Raw genomic sequence first — 18,014 nt, 5'->3', positions numbered from 1 at the left:
CCTCCACCTTTACATATGAACTATTATGAAGGCTATCCAGGATACGGTTGAAACATTGTTCTCGTGTCAGCACCTATAGCACATGATTTGAATAAATACTACGACGAAAATATTGCCCAGACCACTACACATGTCTCATCGAAATCTGCTTTAACCGTGATACACAAAGACTGCAACGAGGCCTGGAATGGAGACAAAGCCATAGCAAATTTCCCTACTTCCTACAGAGCACCAGACATCCATTAATATCTCGTGCGTCACACACTACTGCTAGTCGATACATGCACGCGCTCCTGAAAAGCGATTGAGGTCATACCAGATGCTGCGTCAGAGTCGGCCACGAGCTTAGCATGGTATTCTCGAACGCCAAGGATCAGGCGTGGTCCCAGGACAAACGACTGCACAATTCTCAAAATCTGAGCAAAGCCATAAAAAGTCTGAGCTTCTAGGGAATATTCGTCCTATAGAAATGATGAATCATGGTCGCATGCTGAGGCAAGGGAAAGATTGACATACCGCTAAAAGTGTTGGAGATAATTCAACAATGAGGGTGAAGCAAGAAACAGCAACAAAGCTACCATGTCCGATCCTTCAGCAAAAAATGGGACCATAATCACAATATGAGCTTACCTGGCAAAGTAAACCACATGAGTTTTGATCAACACCGTGAAACAGTCCCCGATAATCCCTCCTGCCGAATAACGTCGTAGTTCACGGAAGTGTTTTACCGCAATCCAAACTGCGAGACATAGTGCGAGGAACTCCCACACGATGCCGAGTACCCAAGTGATGGAGCCCAGAAGTACGATATCTTCCCCATAGTTAATCTGGCACAGATAAGTGCCGGAGAGAATCAATTCCTCTGGTATCCATCAATCAGCTTCATGCACGTTTGTTTTCATTGACAATCAAGTGTACCTCCTGAAGCATGCATCGTTGCCATTCCGCTTACCACTCCGTCAAAGATGTTGACAGCCAGGAAGGTGACAATGAGAAATATCAGGATCTTTCTGGATCCTTGATACATGGCATACAACCGAGTGATGATGATGACTTGTAGCATTTTTCAGTCAAGTCAGTATCGCTGAGGTCCCGCAAATGCCGAACTCACCCCACAGCATCGCAAATACCAAAACACCCGTCCAATCCCGTACGACGAACATAATACAGCCTGATGAATCCAGTGAGAGACCAAGCTCAGGTAGCACACATTCCACACAGACCCACATCTGTGACAATATAGCGTGGCAGTCATTAGTGAACCAGCAAAACAAATACACCCACTGCTACAGGGTATTGCGGTTAATTGGAGGATAGTGGAATATGTGGAGAAGACTCACTGTATCTGTCAGCGAGATGGTTGGAACATTGCCTGTATGCCGTTGGCCAGAAGAAAGAAAGATAGTGAATGTACTAAGGAGACATACCCAGCATATTCATGCTGAGTATGAGAGAGGGACGATTAGCATGACACCGACTGTTAAGCCTTCCGAACATATGCAGCATGTAGGATTCCAAGGTAGCGCGCCTAGGATACTTTCAAGTCAGCACAACATGGCAACCGCGACAAACAAGATACATACACCGAGATACAGATATGTCATTAGCGACCAATGTTGCCTCTGTGATTAAGTGTCTTTCATGTGTATTCCTTTGACATGAGACTCTACTCACCCACACCAATTCGACCTATAAAACCATTCTCAGCAAGAAGACTACTCCGGTCATAGCATTGACATACCTCCTGTCCAAACGTAAGTACTGAAAGATACTTGTAAGAAATCAGCAGTCCCAAAATATTATCATGCTCACCCCAATCATATGTCAATCCAACAAAGGCGGCAACTGCGAAAACGTAGGCAAACTTAGATTGAGTCAGCTTCAACATCCGACTGCTCTGCACGAACCTATAAAATAACTTCCAACACGATTTGCATTGATGGTCGGCCACCAAGTGGGATCATTTGAGACTATGGTCATATTGGGAGAGAATCACTGCGTTGAGCCGTAGGTTAGTCGGAAGTTACACAGGTAGTGGTAGACTACAACTGCAATGAATTAGTCATAGACACGAATTAGGACAGAGACTACTACGCACCATCAGGCCCTCGAATCGTATATACTCAATACCATATTAACTACACCGGCTCATTCAGATTGTTTGTAAATACTGATTACTTTTAATAGACGGCCTCATTCGCCTTCCCATTGGTGCGATACTCGTAAGTTAAATCAAGTCTCATTTAGCTCAGGTACATCGAAAGAAAAGTAAATTCGTACACACTACTAGTAGTACTAGATGGTCACCAGAGTTCGCGCTTTTTTTTGCAACGACAATGGCTCCTCAACGTCTGGGCCAATAAGTACAATTCTTTCACCATTGGATAGCCTGATCGAGTCGAAAATACAGTGTCTGCCAGTATTTTCCTTGAGATGTGAAGAGTTGAGTTAAGCGGAGAGTTATCGTGGCAGGATTGTCTCAAGGGTTCGCGTTTTTGTCACACTATGTCACATCCTGCCGTTTTATACTCCGCACAACCTAACGCAATTGAGATGTACAAGGCCTAACCACTGCCCACGTGCTTCGGGCTTCATCACTACTTCGTCTTGCTAGTGACAACGCTTGCTACACCAACGTATCTCTGAGGTGTATTCTTGTTGGGTGAGCATCTCTCCGAAATGAACGTGAGGTAAGTCAATGAACCAATGGGCCATGAGTAAACACAGCAAATTGTAAATTCCTGCCGTCTTGGATTGAAATTTTAAAACCATTGACCTTCTTGTCGCTGTTGTTTTATCAGGAAGTTGAATCTTTGCACTCATGATACTCGGACCGCCACTATTTTCTCATCGCTTCTTCGAGAAGAGACATTTCATACGTGGCCAAGATGCCCAATAATCCGCATTCGCCAGCGCATATTTAATAGACCACTGAATGTGATGATGCTTTCCAGTCAGCCATGTTCTCCGCTGCATCCTTGTTGACAACTATCCTCTTAGCTTTGTCAATCATGGGATCGCTCGTTGAAGTCAACAATTCCCCCATCACCCTCCCCATCGTCAGGAGGCTAAATGTCTCTGATGGTACTATTAACCTCTTGCAGCAGGATAAAGCTCGCGTGGCTGCCTTTAAAGACCAGTCCTTGAAGCACGGTGGTCATGGCACTCCTGCGGCCAACGTTGGTAATGGATACTACATCGCAGTTGGCATAGGCAGCCCCGCCACAACTTGTAAGTTCAGCACGGATAAAATATGCGGCTGCTGATGTATTATTAAAGACTTTTTAATCGTCGACACCGGTAGCTCGAACACATGGGTTGGCGCCAAAACTCCGTACGTGAGCACCAGCACCAGCACCTTCACAGGTGAGCATGTGGCGGTCTCCTACACTACTGGTCACTTCTCTGGTATGACATGCAAAGATATCATCAGTTGTCGAAAATACCCATGATTTTTTATAGGATATGAGTACATCGACACTGTCGATCTCGGTAATGGGCTCACCATCGCTCAACAGTCAATTGGTGTTGCTGCTGCTGATACGTCGGGCAACTGGGGCAACGCAGACGGTATCCTTGGCCTCGGGCCTGTAGGCTTGACAAAGGGTTCCCTGACAGATGAAAGTGGAACGACGATCCCGACTATCACTGACAACCTGCATAACCAAGGCACCATTCATCGCGAGATTGTCAGTATCTCTTTCGAGCCCATTACTTCAGCGCAGGCAACCGTCAATGGAGAGCTCACCTTCGGTGGAACTGTCAAAAACAAGCACGCCGGCCCCATCACGTACACGTAAGCTACCTCAACTCCTACGTCAATCCAGGTTGATAGTGATCGGTTTGTTTCAGTCCTATCACTAATGCCTATCCTTCATCGAGATTTTGGGGTATCGACCAGAGCATTTCCTACGGCTCCTCCTTAATTATGTCCTCTACTGCGGGAATCGTCGATGTTGGAACCACCTTTATTCATATTGCCAGCTGTATGTATCTAGATTGCAGCGAGTCATCATCGTCTAATCAGCGTTCGATAGATGCCTACAAAAACTACAAATCTGCAACTGGCGGTACTCTGGATGCGGCGACTGGTCTTCTCCTCATTTCTTCTGCCCAGTACGCAGCACTCGAGAACCTGAACTTCAATATTGGTGGCGTACGCCATTCCTGTCAGCCCTCACATCCCTTGTTTACCATTTGCACAGGAAACTTTCTCTCTCACCCCTAACGCCCAAATCTGGCCTCGCGTTCTTAACGCCTACGTTGGTGGTAGTAGTAATGGCATCTATCTCGTCGTTAGTGACGTTGGTTCGCCCAGTGGAAAAGGGTTTGACTTTGTTAATGGCTACCCATTCACCGAGCGCTTCTTGACTGTATTTGATTCCTCCCGTTCCCGCATCGGTTTTGCCAACACCCCGTACACTGGTGCCACCACCAACTAAAATGGAACTGCCCAAGTCCACAAAAGACCGGGTTTCAGACGCAAAACAGCACAAAGATTTGGAGGATGTATGGGCTCTTCTTAACTAGGCTAAAGAGGTCGGTTGAGTTTGCGTATAGTAATCAATTGCTTATGTAGTTGGCCAACCCTGGCCAAGATCAACATCTAGTGACTCGTCTGCCACCTCACTACATTTAAATTGACATTAGAACTGGGCCCATGCGAAGTAGAAAGAGTAGTTTCGTTTAATATGATGGATATAAAAGATGCTGGGAACCAGTCGGGTGCTAGCACGCCGTCATGATGGTATTGTTATGGACTTGAGCTCTAAGAAAAGAGTGGGGTCCGTGCGTTTTGTGCCGCTCACGTCAGCAAAACACCGCGCCACCGAAAGTTGTGGGTTTGGTCCTTGCACCTACATTCCCATCAATTAAGCTTGCACCTTTTCTTGAACTTGCAGTATCTTCTTACTGCAATCAGCAAACAGGAAATCGCTGGTCTTTTTAGCTTCTCTCGCAGGTCCAAGTCGCACTATTATGGATATCGACAATCCACCACCGCAGGATCTTGACTCAGTTGATCCCGCCGAGTCATTGCGCGCAGCCGCTTTGCTTTCAAGAAAGCGTCGTAAAGTTGCTGTCGAGAAACCACCAGTACTATCTCAACGTCCTCCGGTCGAGCAGACTTTGCACCTAGATTACGGTCAAGAAGATATTGCTACATCCTCAGCACCTTCTGCAAATTTTCCTGCGAAAGAAACACGGGCTCAATCGACATCAGAGGAGGTTCCTGATTCGATACCAGAAATTGAAGATGGTCAGATCCGAGAGGAAGGTGAAATCAGCGATACGGAAGAAGCTGTTCCGCCGCCAAGGCCTACCTCACCGCCTCCAAAATTTCGGAGGCTCGAGACTTCCTCGAAGGACACTGTCGCTCCCAAACTTGTTCCTACCTCTCCAGTCGAGTCAAATATTAGGCATAGGCCTTCACCTCGCCTCGAATCTCCTTTCACCTCAAGACCTGCCTTCGAATCAGAAATCTATCAGTCACCGCCACCAACTTTCCTGCAACCATTCATTCTCGAAACGCCCACGTATAGACTTGACCAAGATCATGTCAGGCCAGGGCTCGCCAGTTCGTAGTGGCTTTTCATTGATGACGTTAACTAATAATTTTTACCCATGTGATATAGTGACCGAAGATCAGTATAATACTGCAAAAGACATCGTCTTGGATCTACTCGGTTGGGGTGTTCCCCCCGAGTACCTCATCGACTGTGGCCTTAGCCGTCACGCCGTGTTCTATGTTTTCACCGAACTTAATTTGCGGATGCCCACAAATTTGGATACCAATGGGCTCATTCCATACCCTACGCCTGAAATGATCTCCATTCCCGCTTCACCTTCCCAATCAATTCATTCCTCCTCATCAGCGATGCCCCCGCCGCTAACCATCCCTTCTCACAAAGAGTTGACTAGCCCAATTTCGGTTACTTCCCATCACTCACGTGGCAGACTCGCTACTCGTCGTGGCTTCCATATATCGTCGGGGGGTGAGCCTACTGACGTGAAGGTGGAACCCACATCCCCATCAGCAACTGACTCGTCATCTTCTCATTCTCTTCACAAGATCGAACAGCAACGACGACAAGAGCTACTGGCTCGAAAAGCTGTTTTCGCTTCTCGCAAGGCCAAGCAATCTGATTCCCCTGGCGGTTCATCTTCAAGAGACAGGGACGTTGAAATGTCCTATGTTGCTCCAACTGAGATTGTTGAAGATTTTTTGAAGAGTATTCCTGCCGTGGACGGCGAAATCGCAGAAAATGGTAGTAAATCTCCATCCTTGCGCCCGGCGCGGTACTCCAGCCCTGAAAACATGGAAATTGATAAGGCGTTCCTTGGTCTTGTTACACCGCAATCGGCCTCTTCTACGGAACCATCTGCTTTCTATTCAACTGATTCAGAAACATCTGGAGCAGGCGGTACTATTTCGCCGGGGACTGATGCTCCACCTTCGTCCGGCAATTCCACTGCACCATCCTCGGATACATATTCTGGTGCATCTTCATCTACCGCGCCGGCTGATTACTCTAATTCCACTACTCCAATACTCGCGTCCGCTACTTCGGGTTATGACATCAATGGCGTACAACGAAGGGGCACTAAGCGACCAGTCGCTGCAGACTTCGTTGATTTTGACCACGGTCCTGGTACTTTCAGAGCTTCTTCTGGCAACGGTTATTCGAGTAATGGTTATACGCATCCCAATCTACTCCGACGGAATACAGGGAGTTTTGCGGGAGTGAGTGGCATGCGACGATGTGTCATCGAACTGAGCGATAGCGAGGATGATGGAGATGGTGAAGGGGCTGGTGATACTGGTCCATATGACGGACCATCATCATACTCACCCATGGTCTTCACGCGTCCCCCACGCTTTAGTGGAAATGGGACGCCAATTTTGTCCAATAGTTTTGTTAACGGCGAGGGGCGTTCGACTCCCCTGAATCTGCATCAATCCAACCCCAATGCGTCGGGTATGTCGCCTGCTGCTCTCGTTGAGAAAGAGGAGGAGATCAAAAAGATGCGTCAAATGATTGCTCAGCGAGAAGAGCTTCGGCAGAAAAAACTTGCCGCCGTATGCTCCCTTTTGCTACCTTTGCCTTCGTGAGATGATTTACCAACGTTTCAGATGTCGGGAAAAGCGACGCCGGCAATCCAACCTGCAGCCGCAGGGCCTCTCACAGCCGATCCTGCCGTACTTCCTTCGACCGCCGTGGTCAAATTGGAAGGTGGTCCCGGAGCGCCCATCAACCAGGAGGACGCCGCTACGCCCCTTCATAATAGCCATGTTAGGGGTGCACAGTCATCTGAAGATGCTGAAGATGCCGTCATGGCAGATACACAAGGTTCGCTTTAGCCTTTATCGCTCTCTGCCTATGTCGTCTTCGTACAGCGTTGTCATGTCGTGGCATTGATTTCATTGCATTTCAACTGCGATCTATTTTTGAGTATAGACTGCGTCTGCCCTTGATTTCCACACTCTTTCCTTTCCTCATATCGGTATATATGGTACTTACGTAGGACTGCAGATCACGCAGAACCGACAGCAGTCGTCCAAGAAAGCGCCGATGTTCACGTGGTCATTTCCGCTGAGGAAGCTGTTGTTGACACCAGCAGCGAAACAACCTCAGCCAAGCACACCATGGGTTCTTCCTGGTTCTTCACCAGTCCGACAGCCGGCTGATATATTTCTTTGTTTGTTCCCCCCCTCTGGGTCTTGACTGATGTAAATTTTTTTATACTTCATTTTGTCGTACCTTTCCTTTCCCTTTTTGGTCATTCCTTTCATTTTTGATCCTCGCCATTACTACTCGGGTCTACTCAGGGGGTGTAGGATTCGAGCCACTCACTAATGATGGTGCCGTCGACGAAGACCAAGGTTCGTAACTCATTACCTCTATTGAGCATGTCCTCACTCCTCCGCGGTCGCGCTGACCTCATCTTTTCCATTAATATCTTGTTTGATCTTGCAGTGCCAACAGAGGAAGCACGTTCCGAAAAATGGGCAAGGACCTTTCTCTCTCTTCATTTGACTGTGTTTTATGTACTGACTTTAATGTTCTGTTTCCTTTCCCCATTTGTGCTTCCGAAATCGGATATAGGAATCTTTAAGCGCAACGTTTTATCAAACTGCTGGCGTGTTTGATGGCCTATCGTCATCAGAGGTGCGTCCTGATCTATTCAATCATCGAGGCTGCAAGGCCTATTTAGGCCTATCTATGCTGACGTCGGGGGTGGCGTGGCATGCCAGGTTCCGAAGAAGGAATCGCAAAGATCTGAAACGGGCTTTCCGTATTATGAGTCGCCATTCTCGACCTACCCTCTACTTCTATCCCAAATACGTACAACGCCTCTTGATGCCGATTCCTGTCAAGATCCTCGGCGAACTGCCACTCATTCATCCAGATCATCATCGCAAGCTAATTTATCATCACCCTCATCACGCGCTTCGCTTATCTACTGTGCACCATCATTATCTCATTCATGTTCGACTGTTTTTGTTCCAGATCTCAAGCCTTTGAAGCTTGCAAGCTTGCAACACGCCTTTGGACAAGTCATTTCTAGCGACTCGGGTGTTCGGGTATGTCAGTACGAAGTGCCCGGTGGGGGTGTTTGTCGCGACAAAGACTGTGACGACGTGCACCTGAGCCGACTCATGAGCGAGCCGAGTGGTACGTATAGTTTATGTGTTTAGGTTTGAGCTGACTTATGGATCATTTGTTGTGAATACGATTGTATCTCCTCATTACACCAGACGCAGATGTAGCGGCGTACGTGCACAGAATATTGCCGCAACCTTGGCGTAGTCGGTGCGACGTACGAGCTATCGAAATTGCCCTTGAACGGGTCCGGCTCGGTAGCAGCGCCGGAAATATTGACGAGTGCGTCACAAGCGCTCTATCAGGACTTGGCATCCCGGTCGTTCCATCAACAACGTCTTGACACGTTCCAACCATCAGGATGTGACCGACAATGCGGCCCGGCCTCGACAGATGATGAAGACCGAAGAGACCATTTGTTCGAATGTCAAAATTGTACAGGGCAAAGGACAAGAGCGCCTTGCGCCACAGGAGCATGGACTCCTGAAGTGTGATTGAAGAGCCCATCGGACTTGTTTGTTGTTATTATATTATTATAATCAAAAGTGTTTTGGTTGCCACGGTGGATGATGCGGAGAATGAATTTATTGACACGAGGTTTACCAAATTAGGAATAGTATTTCCAAATGGAAAAGTGGAAGCGGGTATCGTGGGAGTGATAGCTGCGGAAGTATTACTTTAAATGGTCGGCGGGGATTACCGGTGTGTGCCTGGCGGGCATCTGATACTCCGATTATGACCAAATAAATGACCACAAGGACAGTCTTTTTTTGATCGTCCAGACTGAGACAACACACGCCCCGTTGACAACTCCCTCCCTTTTCCACCTCCTTCCAACTTCAGCGATTCCTTTTAAGGACGCCGTCCGCACTGACACTAACATCCTCCAAGTCGCGTTCAACGTTCAACTTATCTTTTATTTCAACGCGTCCTCTTCATCGTCGTCGTAGGGTGAACAACCCATATGGCCTATCGCCGTCAACCTACTTCCACTACGACTAACTCGCCATCTTATCCGTATTCCAACGCCGCGGCTCATCACAGCCAACAACCTTCCCTTTCCGGTCAGAGCATTCAAGACGACCCCGCCGCCGCTTCACCAACAATGCGTAAGCGCCAACGCACGGACCTCAATTTGACAAATCCTGTCATTGCGGATCCTCAACAGCAACCCCCGCCACCGGCTAATCAACAACCTCACCCGCATCTCCCACAACCAGTACAACAACCAGGCGTACCAGAAGATGGTTTTATTCACGATCAGGATGCTGCTGAGAGTGGTGGAGACGATGATGATGAGGAGGAGAAACCCAAGTCAGACAAGAAGGCAGGAAGGCGAAAGATTAAGATCGAATTTATTCAAGATAAATCGAGACGTCACATAACATTCTCCAAAAGGAAAGCTGGTACGCGATCGACTTCCTTTGCCCTCTCTGTACTTTTCCTCAATATGTTCGTCCAACTTTCGCAGGCATCATGAAAAAGGTTTATTCAATCAATTATACTCTTTCGCTTATCTAACCGAATTATCAGGCATATGAGCTTTCTACACTCACAGGCACTCAAGTCCTTTTACTCGTCGTATCAGAAACAGGTCTCGTTTACACTTTTACAACCTCAAAGCTTCAACCTCTTGTCACTCAACCAGAGGGCAAGAATCTCATTCAAGCATGTCTCAATGCCCCTCATGGTTCGCTTCCATCTGCAATGCCAGTCGGTACGCCTATAGGTCGTGCGTCTGGACCAATGTCTTTGCCTGGCCCTGGAAGTACTAACCTTCCGGGAGGGCTTGCTATTCCAGGTGGTCCCGTTGGTGGCCCTCAAAGTGCCACGAAGGAGGACGGCGACGATGAAGCTGAGGAGGAGGCCGCTCGCGGTAATCGCGCAGCCGCAGCCGGAGACAAGCGTCGTCGCCGTCCATCGACAACTGGCACCGGACCTGGTCGTGCTGGACCTGGATCGCCGCAGACTCCGAATAGTACCATCCCACCTCCCCTTTCAATTCCAGCTGCCTCTCAACACCAGCAGCCACAGGCACCGCCTCCGCCACAAATATCACTTGGCTCTCCGACGAGTCCTCAGCAACAACATTCTCAAGTGCCTCAATCGCCTCAGTACGGAGCATCTCCAACTGGGGCATACGGTACGCATGCACAACATCATGGACATCATGCGCCTGGTGCCGGTCATGCTGGAAGCCCAACAGACCCTGGAATGTACGGCGGTCACATGGGCTTACCTCCTCCGGGTACCTACTCATACCCTGGTCCTGGTGGCCCTGGAGGGCAGGGTGGACAACCTTTAGGTGGACTAGCTGCTGCTGCGGCGCAGCACTCACATTGGGCCCCGCCCCCGCCAGTTAGTCAGGGAGGGCATTATGGGCGAAGATGATGATGACGATGATACGAATAATGACGCGTGCTTTTTACTTTTCTCATGCATGATAAACTTTCTTGTCCGTCCAAACTGGGTTGTTTTATGCTTTCTCATTTCTCTGCATGCATGCTTCTACTTCTTCGTCTCAGCTTCTCCGCTGTTAGTTACTCACAGCTATTTTGGCTGAATTTGTACAAATAATTGATCAATCTGGTTGTTCATTAACATTTCCCACTTATCCATATTTCGTTTTTTCTCTCTCTACTATTTTGGATGTTGGGTGCTAGTATGTCAAAAAAAACCCGCGGCTTTGAAACGTGAAGTTGGCGCGGCATGTACATGAGTCACTCGCGGAGTCTATGGGACTCCCCATTGTCAACGGGTAGTTGTCTCCACAATCGATCGCTCCCAGAATGAAGCGGTATCTATCGCTCCACGTACACGTACCTGATCCAATCCAATCCAAGATAATATCACTAGCGTAAGTATGGATACAGCAAGCCCGGAATAAATAGCGCCAATAAATTATGCAAGATGTCAGCGGAACCGAAATGCGCTAGAGGACATGCGTCGACAAACATGCAGCGATTAATAATACAATTCGGTGGTAGAGGGGGGGGAAGGGAGCAGCGGAAATGACCACTCGGCGACATATCACGATAGGCTGGCGAACAGGGTTTCTCCCTGGACAAGCCGAGGATAACGAACACAACGCCACCCAGGAAATTACGATACCCCATTCCTTATTCCCCTCTGCTCCCTATTCTCCCAAATACAGTCATGAATGGAAGCCCTTTCAAGGACTCGAGGTATAATCCAAAAAAAAAATTGACAAAAAGGGCCTAACGGCACGGAGCCTTCAACAGCCCAAATTAAGAAAAATAGTTTCAAACTCTGAAACGAGGCGCTTCGCCACCGGCCTCGTGCATGAGATCCGGCTACGCTGATCATGATCATCATATCATGCTGTAGGCTTCCATGCAACGAAGACTCGTAATGAGCGGCTCAGACGCGTAGCCGGATGAGGAGAGCTGACAGCGACGGCGCAAGGCGTTCGATCACCACTCCCACCCCCAAGCCTTCGATACGCCTCCCATTTCTCGCATGCAGTATCAAACGAGCGCTTTTCTTGTGGTGTCGGGCCCGAGATCATACTCCAATTAAACCGGTCCTCGAGGACAGATCCGATACCCATGTGCTCCCTCATATCCCTGTAACAACACAAGTTGATTAGAAGGCGAGATCAAAAATAATGTGTGAAGAAGCAAGGAATTGAAACACTATCTTATCCCCTGTTTGGAAACCATGCCCCCTATCGGGAGCACATAGACTGAATGTTCTAAACGCGTATCATCCACCCTGCCGCGCCCCCCACGAAGAAGCAAAAAACGATTCCACGCCACCCCATCAAGAATAACGGCATAGATACCGAACTCGACGAAATTTGCACACCCAAACAGAGAGCGAGAAAGAGCACTCACAGCTCAAACCTCAACAACAGCTCATCAAACTGCGACCTCGTCAACCCCATAATCTTGCCATACACCCCATCCCTCCTCCCCATCCCTCCCGCCTGAAAATCACTTACCCACTCCCACATCGCTTCCGCGCATGCGACGATCTCTTTCACGCGCAGCGCAAGATGGAGATTTAAAAACTTTAGGTCGATATCTAACTCGGGGTTCGGCAATGCCCGCATTTGTGTCTGTCGTTGAATAGAGATTGCGCAATCGAGGGAGGCGTACGGCGACGCGCCGTTACTCAGACCAGCCAGCGAGATAATCGTGTTACTCGAGTGGGTATTCCTGTCGGCACCCTCAGGTTCCCTCCGCGGTGGGAAACGCAACAGGATCGGCGGGTGGGTCCGAACGTCTACACATATCCAAGTCAGTTGCAACTCTGACATCGCTTGCGAAGAAGTAGAAGATAGGTTTTAAGCGCGAGGATATAAGAATCACCCGAGACGTATCCATGCACCCCACCACCCATCATCATCCCTGCCCAAAAATGATGGAATGAACAACAAGGACTCACCTTTGAACCACAGCCCCACCGTATTAGCCAACAAACTCAATGGAGAAAGGTTAATGAACCGTTCCGCGTGCGTCTCGTTGTAAATCGTCTCAAGGACTGTATGGTCTCGCGGATCCGGCGGGATGACGCCTGTCGAATCTAGTGATACAACACCTCGCGAATCCAATGGCGGTGGCGGTGTCAGTGGTACGACACCCCCCAGTTCAAGCGACATGCCTCCCCGCGAATCAGGTGGCGTACCAACAGGAAACTGTACCTCCGACTCATCCTCTAACACTTTCGAACTCGGACTCGGACTCGGACTCCCAACACTAGGACTCGTCTTGACACCGAACAGCCCCAAGCCAGTCACTCGACTCCCAAACGAACCTTTGCTCCGTACCCTGCCGCTCTCCTTCACAGATTGACTCGAACTAGAACTAGAACTCGAACCCTCGCCCATCAACGAAGCCCGGCTCTTATTCTGTGGCACAAAAAAGGGGGTAAAAGTAGGTTCCATCAACACTGCCTGCGCTGCTTTATTCTTCTTTGGTGTTGGAGGTGAACCTGAGCCTGATGAGCTGGCTGCACTTCCAAAGCCAGAGGCAATGCTGGAAGCAAAGAGAGAAGCAGAGCCAGAACCAGAACCAGAAATGGAACCATTAATGGAAGCAGACCCAGACCCAGACCCAGTTTTAGAACGCACACCGACGAAAAATGGAGCAAGGGTGGGCTCCATCAACACAGCCTGCGCGGCTTTGTTGTGTTTTTGGGATGGTGGGGGACGAGTGACTAGTGAGGGAGCCGAGATTTGGTTCGTTGTGCTTGGCGTTGGTGTGGTGCTATTTGAGGAGATGGAAAGCTGCGAGGAGAAGTTCGGAGGAAATGATTGCGAGGGGCTCGAGGGGAACGATTGCGAGGAGGGGATTGGTTGCGAGGTACTCGAAAAAGAAGGTATAGTAGCTGTCCTCGGCCTCCTGAGCTCGTACGATCCATCGCGGGAGGGATGCTGGCGAGAGGATAGGGAACGATGGATGAACGACTGGGTCGAAGTCACAGAGAGGTTGTCAGGAGGGAGGGAGATGGATATAGTTGGGTATTGTTTGGAAGGGTCGTCACGATTGGAGTGGGCGTTGGCATTGGTGTAGGGTATAGAGTCAGGAGTGGTGGTGAAAGCTGCAGAGCGCGGTGAGCTGTTCGTGCTACCGACTGCGCTGCTCCTGGCTGATCCGGTCCTGGGGCTTAGACTAGAGATAGACATGGAAATGTTGCTTCCTTTACTTCTCAATGTCCCAACTTCGCTGCCTTCCCCATCTGACCCCGGGAAGGTCAATTCCTCTTCGATGACCTCAAATGCTGCGCCTGGTTTCATCACGCGGGTGATTTCTTCGAAGAGGTCGTCCCACTATTCGATGTTAGCATAGAACGTTGGAGGAAACAGGCAGACGGACCTTGTCCTCTGGCACGCCTCGAGCGATACGCTTTACGTGTACGAAATCGAAGGATTCGTTCGGGAATGGAAGGCATTCAAGGCTGTGCGAGTCAAGGATGGGATGAGAGCGGGATAAGGACTGAGTGAGTGGACGTACAAATTTGCTTGGACCCAGCTTACTCTGTTGAGTAGATCCTTGTTTCTGGAGAGACGAGGAAGGTCTGGGTTGAGAGGTACGATATCAAGGCCTGCAAGTGGTCAGCGCTCCTCGGGAGTGGTAGCTCAGGCAGGACTGACCGACGACTTGGCAGCCTTTCCAGTACTTGGCAGCTTCGATTACCCATACACCGTCCCCACAGCCTAAATCTAATATTCTCTTGAAGGAACCATGCGCGGGTGGTTCGTTCCAGGATTTTGGGAATGAATGCCAGGTCAAGGAACCGCCGCTCATTTGGCGAGTTAGGAGGGTATCAATAGCATCTCTGGATATATATGAGTTGAGGTCAAGGAACAAGATGTGCGCGTACAGATCTAGGGCCTTTCGTTCATAATTCCTGGGATAAGGGACTTGATAACGCCTGAAACGGTGGTGGAGCCTATGGGATGTGTCTATGCCGCCATGTACATTGAGTGCGAGTGCAGGATCGGAGGAGGGGAAATGGTCTCCTGCGCTGGGTGAGTTGGGTATCTGTGATCATGGATAAGGATGAGTGATGGTGTTGCGCGCAGTAGACGTACTTTGGAGGGAAGTGCGGCTGAAGCTGCACGTGCACCGACTGGACCGCGTAGAATGAAATCTGATGGAGGTGTATTAGTTATAGTTGGTATGGGTGGTTTTGATGGGTATGATGGTGTGCTCCATGGCGAGAGACCACCCGGGGTTGGATACATTGGATCCGGTGGTAATGGAGGAAGAGGGGAAGTTGGTGGTGGATAACGAGGAGGAGGAGCTCTTCTATGTATAAACTAAGATGAATTCAAAGTTAGAGTACTTGACAATCAGTCAAATTGAATCTCACTGGTACAAATTCCTTCTTCAGCCTTTCCGGATTTCTTGGCGGTCTGGATGGTAACGGTTCATGAATTGAAGAAACGGAAAACGGAAAGAGATCAATAATATCCAATAAATTATCGCTGCTGTCGTCCATCTTCGTCGTCGTCGTCGTCGTCGTCGCCGACGTCGACATAGCAGTAGATTTGAGGTATACAGGAAACGGAGCCAACATTTTGGATGTTGAAATAATACTAGACTCGTTCTTACATAGCCGACACAGCTAGACCGACGTCATATTTATCGACCAATAGCGTGACACCAACACAGTCTGAAACGTTCCTTGACAGCAAAACACTCCGCCAGGTACCGTGTTCATCAATTGAACACCACCCGTTCTTCAACTGATTCTCAAACAGTTCAACCCAATGTCTTCCACATCATCCTGGAACAGTCTTCGAGCACGACAGTTGAGCGCTGAGAGCACTGGCACTGACTCGGAGGGCTCAACTGGAATACTCTTTATCTATCTTTCGACACCTTGGACTTTATGAAACAGAAACGACTCTCCGATATACTCTCCGCTCCTATCACCCCTTCAAGAAAAAACTTCGTTCTTCCGACTCCGCCTCAAGGTTTACTCTGTCACACCCAATTTATTGCTTGCCTGAATGTTCCGGACGACACGCGCAACTGCACATGGCATTTGTAAATCCTTACAGGGCTTGGTGGAATTATGTAGGGCGAAAGGGCGGTGGTGCATCGGAATTATGCTTCTTCAGGATAGTCTGCCAGCGCAATAGCGGCAAGAACGCACTGGTAACGTGACAAAGTCTCACTTAAAGGCACACTGATTTCATGAGTAAATGCAGCTGCGTTCTATACGCGCCTAGCGGCAAGATTGCACTGGTCTGACAAAGTCTCACCTCAAGGCACACTGATTTCATGAGTAACCCAGCGTCAAAAGGTTAGTAACGGCTCAGTTTTGTTCGCCGATCTTTCCCGTCAGTTGTCAGCAAGATGCGATCGCATATACAAAGCTGATGATCATATTAACCCAGCGGCTATCGCCCTCCGTTCTTGCACTTTTCTGGCTTACGTGCTTCTAGTATTTTTCTGTTGATTTCATTGCTTCATGTATGATTTATTTCCTTTGACCCTAATAGTGCATCTTTCCTCATCCCGCAAGTACTTCGTGAACACCTGAGGCAAGCTTTCCATGCTTGCCCGCATGACCGCCAACACTTGTGAGATATGCTAGATTCCGCTCGGAAAGTCCTGGAGGTGCTGTGAACCCTAATCCGTGAAGGAAGCTGACGTTCCTGGCTCAACGTAAGATTCCAAGCTGGACACTTATCGCAAATTTGGAAAGTGAGTTAAACAATGCGTCGCGAGGAGTGCTGATGGCAAGCATCCCAGCAACGCACATCAAAGCTTAATAGCTACTAACAATGTCTATGAAGAGCTCGTCTAACAGATTTGTCGAAATAATGAAGGCGAGGGCTGAGGTGCATGAATGACAGACCCACCAGCCGCTCGAGGATGTTGAACCATGATGGACGTGCCAGTTGTTGCTTCGGGGATTGGCAGCGAGTTCGCTTTATCGATGTTGGTCGGCAAAGATCGTTCAGGGTAATTCGGACTCCATTATCCCGATTACTGACACGGTAGTACTTGCAGCCGCTCGAGGCTGATGTAGAGACACAGGTTTGTTCTCATAAGGTGATCTCAGACGCCAGCGCGACAGGTTTGTGAAGCATTGCATCGTGATTGAATGTCTTCGAGAGCTTCCCCGAGGACTTGAAGGCTGCGATCAAGATTGGGACACAGGATGAAGTCAATAAAGTGCTGGGCAGTGTGGATGCTAGCGTTGCGGAAGATGCAGTGGGAAAACTTGATGCGGCTAGTATCGTGAATTTCGCATCGCGAGGTGTTTAGGATGAGACTGAGAATGGCAAGGAAGAAGACGAAGTAACTTGATCCGAGGGAGTATGTGTTGTTGGTTGATCAGGTCAAAACACGCACATATTGCTGTACATGTGTTGTGTAATTGCTTTCGAACGAAGAGTCTGACGTATATTACAGAGATTCAGGACTATCAAGAAGTGGGGTGGAAATTCTTCAATACGATGCTGTTCCTGGAGGTGCCTAAGAGGTCTAGGTCGCGGGTTTACGATTGTCCGTCAATGATGTCCGTTGTTGATCATATCATGGATGTATGGTCGCGTGAGTACACTTGTGCAACGAAGGTGCCAAAATACTTGCGCGGTAAGGAAAATTAAAATGATTCAACTATCAGGCCCAGGCCCAGGGTCAAAGGTAACCGTTTATGATCGACATGAAACAACGAAATCAACAGATGAGCCGGAATGGAGTACGAGAGTAGTGCCAAGGAGTTGCTACTATATTAATGCGATCTCCAGCTTCAAGTTTGCATGCAGGGTGCCAAGCATAACAACATGGTCGTCAGAACAACTGCAAAACAAGATACTAGGGGAGACTTGCTTATCAGCCCGTCCGAATACCAGAAGATTGTGGAGTAGCTTTTTGATGTCGTGATGTTAAATCTGCTGGCAACGATGGAAGGATGTCGATGAAT

The 18,014-nt window shown here is 48.8% G+C and overlaps 8 protein-coding genes across 8 annotated transcripts; 5 read left to right on the top strand and 3 right to left on the bottom strand.

The window, feature by feature from the left end:
- Position 1: 1 nt before the first annotated feature.
- On the bottom strand, positions 2 to 1,321 carry EDB93DRAFT_65903 (uncharacterized protein). The gene is made up of 5 exons (XM_041457026.1): positions 1,112 to 1,321; positions 919 to 1,053; positions 631 to 862; positions 517 to 574; positions 2 to 461 (listed from the first exon to the last, which is right to left on the bottom strand). The coding sequence occupies exons 1-5, from the start codon at positions 1,227 to 1,229 to the stop codon at positions 258 to 260; spliced, it is 747 nt and encodes a 248-aa protein (XP_041310753.1). The 5' UTR covers positions 1,230 to 1,321; the 3' UTR covers positions 2 to 257.
- Positions 1,322 to 1,396: 75 nt separating this feature from the next.
- EDB93DRAFT_65869 (uncharacterized protein) lies at positions 1,397 to 2,134 on the bottom strand. The gene is made up of 7 exons (XM_041457024.1): positions 2,099 to 2,134; positions 1,908 to 2,048; positions 1,813 to 1,845; positions 1,742 to 1,761; positions 1,675 to 1,689; positions 1,584 to 1,622; positions 1,397 to 1,528 (listed from the first exon to the last, which is right to left on the bottom strand). The coding sequence occupies exons 2-7, from the start codon at positions 1,978 to 1,980 to the stop codon at positions 1,481 to 1,483; spliced, it is 228 nt and encodes a 75-aa protein (XP_041310752.1). The 5' UTR covers positions 1,981 to 2,048; positions 2,099 to 2,134; the 3' UTR covers positions 1,397 to 1,480.
- An 826-nt stretch (positions 2,135 to 2,960) lies between these two features.
- On the top strand, positions 2,961 to 4,442 carry EDB93DRAFT_1326570 (aspartic peptidase domain-containing protein; the record flags this gene model as incomplete). The annotated part of the gene is made up of 6 exons (XM_041455063.1): positions 2,961 to 3,231; positions 3,280 to 3,408; positions 3,463 to 3,796; positions 3,853 to 3,986; positions 4,038 to 4,156; positions 4,206 to 4,442. 6 exons carry the CDS (start codon positions 2,961 to 2,963, stop codon positions 4,440 to 4,442), a joined length of 1,224 nt encoding a protein of 407 aa, XP_041310751.1.
- Positions 4,443 to 4,845: 403 nt separating this feature from the next.
- Positions 4,846 to 7,503, top strand: EDB93DRAFT_65777 (uncharacterized protein). Its single transcript, XM_041457018.1, has 3 exons — positions 4,846 to 5,575; positions 5,634 to 7,078; positions 7,133 to 7,503. Exons 1-3 carry the CDS (start codon positions 4,978 to 4,980, stop codon positions 7,358 to 7,360), a joined length of 2,271 nt encoding a protein of 756 aa, XP_041310750.1. The 5' UTR covers positions 4,846 to 4,977; the 3' UTR covers positions 7,361 to 7,503.
- A 268-nt stretch (positions 7,504 to 7,771) lies between these two features.
- Positions 7,772 to 9,248, top strand: EDB93DRAFT_65772 (uncharacterized protein). The gene is made up of 4 exons (XM_041457017.1): positions 7,772 to 7,882; positions 8,106 to 8,168; positions 8,255 to 8,675; positions 8,765 to 9,248. Exons 1-4 carry the CDS (start codon positions 7,856 to 7,858, stop codon positions 8,944 to 8,946), a joined length of 693 nt encoding a protein of 230 aa, XP_041310749.1. The 5' UTR covers positions 7,772 to 7,855; the 3' UTR covers positions 8,947 to 9,248.
- Positions 9,249 to 9,567: 319 nt separating this feature from the next.
- On the top strand, positions 9,568 to 10,994 carry EDB93DRAFT_1101746 (SRF-TF-domain-containing protein; the record flags this gene model as incomplete). Its single annotated transcript, XM_041447128.1, has 3 exons — positions 9,568 to 10,009; positions 10,075 to 10,088; positions 10,137 to 10,994. The coding sequence occupies 3 exons, from the start codon at positions 9,568 to 9,570 to the stop codon at positions 10,992 to 10,994; spliced, it is 1,314 nt and encodes a 437-aa protein (XP_041310748.1).
- Positions 10,995 to 12,933: 1,939 nt separating this feature from the next.
- Positions 12,934 to 15,037, bottom strand: EDB93DRAFT_1079924 (S-adenosyl-L-methionine-dependent methyltransferase; the record flags this gene model as incomplete). Its single annotated transcript, XM_041445493.1, has 6 exons — positions 12,934 to 13,166; positions 14,241 to 14,397; positions 14,420 to 14,525; positions 14,582 to 14,672; positions 14,722 to 14,906; positions 14,952 to 15,037. Coding segments are annotated over 6 exons (858 nt in total), but the record flags the coding sequence as incomplete, so codon positions are not given.
- Positions 15,038 to 17,191: 2,154 nt separating this feature from the next.
- EDB93DRAFT_1080210 (uncharacterized protein) lies at positions 17,192 to 17,353 on the top strand (the record flags this gene model as incomplete). The annotated part of the gene is made up of 1 exon (XM_041445515.1): positions 17,192 to 17,353. A coding segment is annotated over one exon (162 nt), but the record flags the coding sequence as incomplete, so codon positions are not given.
- Positions 17,354 to 18,014: the final 661 nt, after the last annotated feature.

The sequence above is a fragment of the Suillus bovinus genome (assembly GCF_016758785.1).
Source record: "Suillus bovinus strain UH-Sbo-P2 chromosome Unknown EDB93scaffold_10, whole genome shotgun sequence".
Classification (NCBI taxonomy): domain Eukaryota; kingdom Fungi; phylum Basidiomycota; class Agaricomycetes; order Boletales; family Suillaceae; genus Suillus; species Suillus bovinus.
The sequence above is the reverse complement of the archived record's forward strand: the minus strand, read 5'-3'. Positions and strand labels throughout refer to the sequence as shown.

Excerpts from the sequence above, each read along its gene's own strand:
- EDB93DRAFT_65903 (XM_041457026.1), bottom strand. The coding sequence starts at position 1,229 with ATGTGGGTCTGTGTGGAATGTGTGCTACCTGAGCTTGGTCTCTCACTG. Across the intron at positions 1,054-1,111 it reads GGTATTTGCGATGCTGTGGG|TCATCATCATCACTCGGTTG; the intron begins GTGAGTTCGGCA and ends AAATGCTACAAG. Across the intron at positions 863-918 it reads AACGATGCATGCTTCAGGAG|AGGAATTGATTCTCTCCGGC; the intron begins GTACACTTGATT and ends GATGGATACCAG.
- EDB93DRAFT_65869 (XM_041457024.1), bottom strand. The coding sequence starts at position 1,980 with ATGACCATAGTCTCAAATGATCCCACTTGGTGGCCGACCATCAATGCA. Across the intron at positions 1,762-1,812 it reads TGGATTGACATATGATTGGG|TACTTACGTTTGGACAGGAG; the intron begins GTGAGCATGATA and ends AGTATCTTTCAG. Across the intron at positions 1,529-1,583 it reads TGACATATCTGTATCTCGGT|GCGCGCTACCTTGGAATCCT; the intron begins GTATGTATCTTG and ends AAAGTATCCTAG.
- EDB93DRAFT_65777 (XM_041457018.1), top strand. The coding sequence starts at position 4,978 with ATGGATATCGACAATCCACCACCGCAGGATCTTGACTCAGTTGATCCC. Across the intron at positions 5,576-5,633 it reads TGTCAGGCCAGGGCTCGCCA|TGACCGAAGATCAGTATAAT; the intron begins GTTCGTAGTGGC and ends CATGTGATATAG. Across the intron at positions 7,079-7,132 it reads GGCAGAAAAAACTTGCCGCC|ATGTCGGGAAAAGCGACGCC; the intron begins GTATGCTCCCTT and ends CCAACGTTTCAG.
- EDB93DRAFT_65772 (XM_041457017.1), top strand. The coding sequence starts at position 7,856 with ATGATGGTGCCGTCGACGAAGACCAAG. Across the intron at positions 7,883-8,105 it reads TGCCGTCGACGAAGACCAAG|GAATCTTTAAGCGCAACGTT; the intron begins GTTCGTAACTCA and ends AATCGGATATAG. Across the intron at positions 8,676-8,764 it reads ACTCATGAGCGAGCCGAGTG|ATGTAGCGGCGTACGTGCAC; the intron begins GTACGTATAGTT and ends CACCAGACGCAG.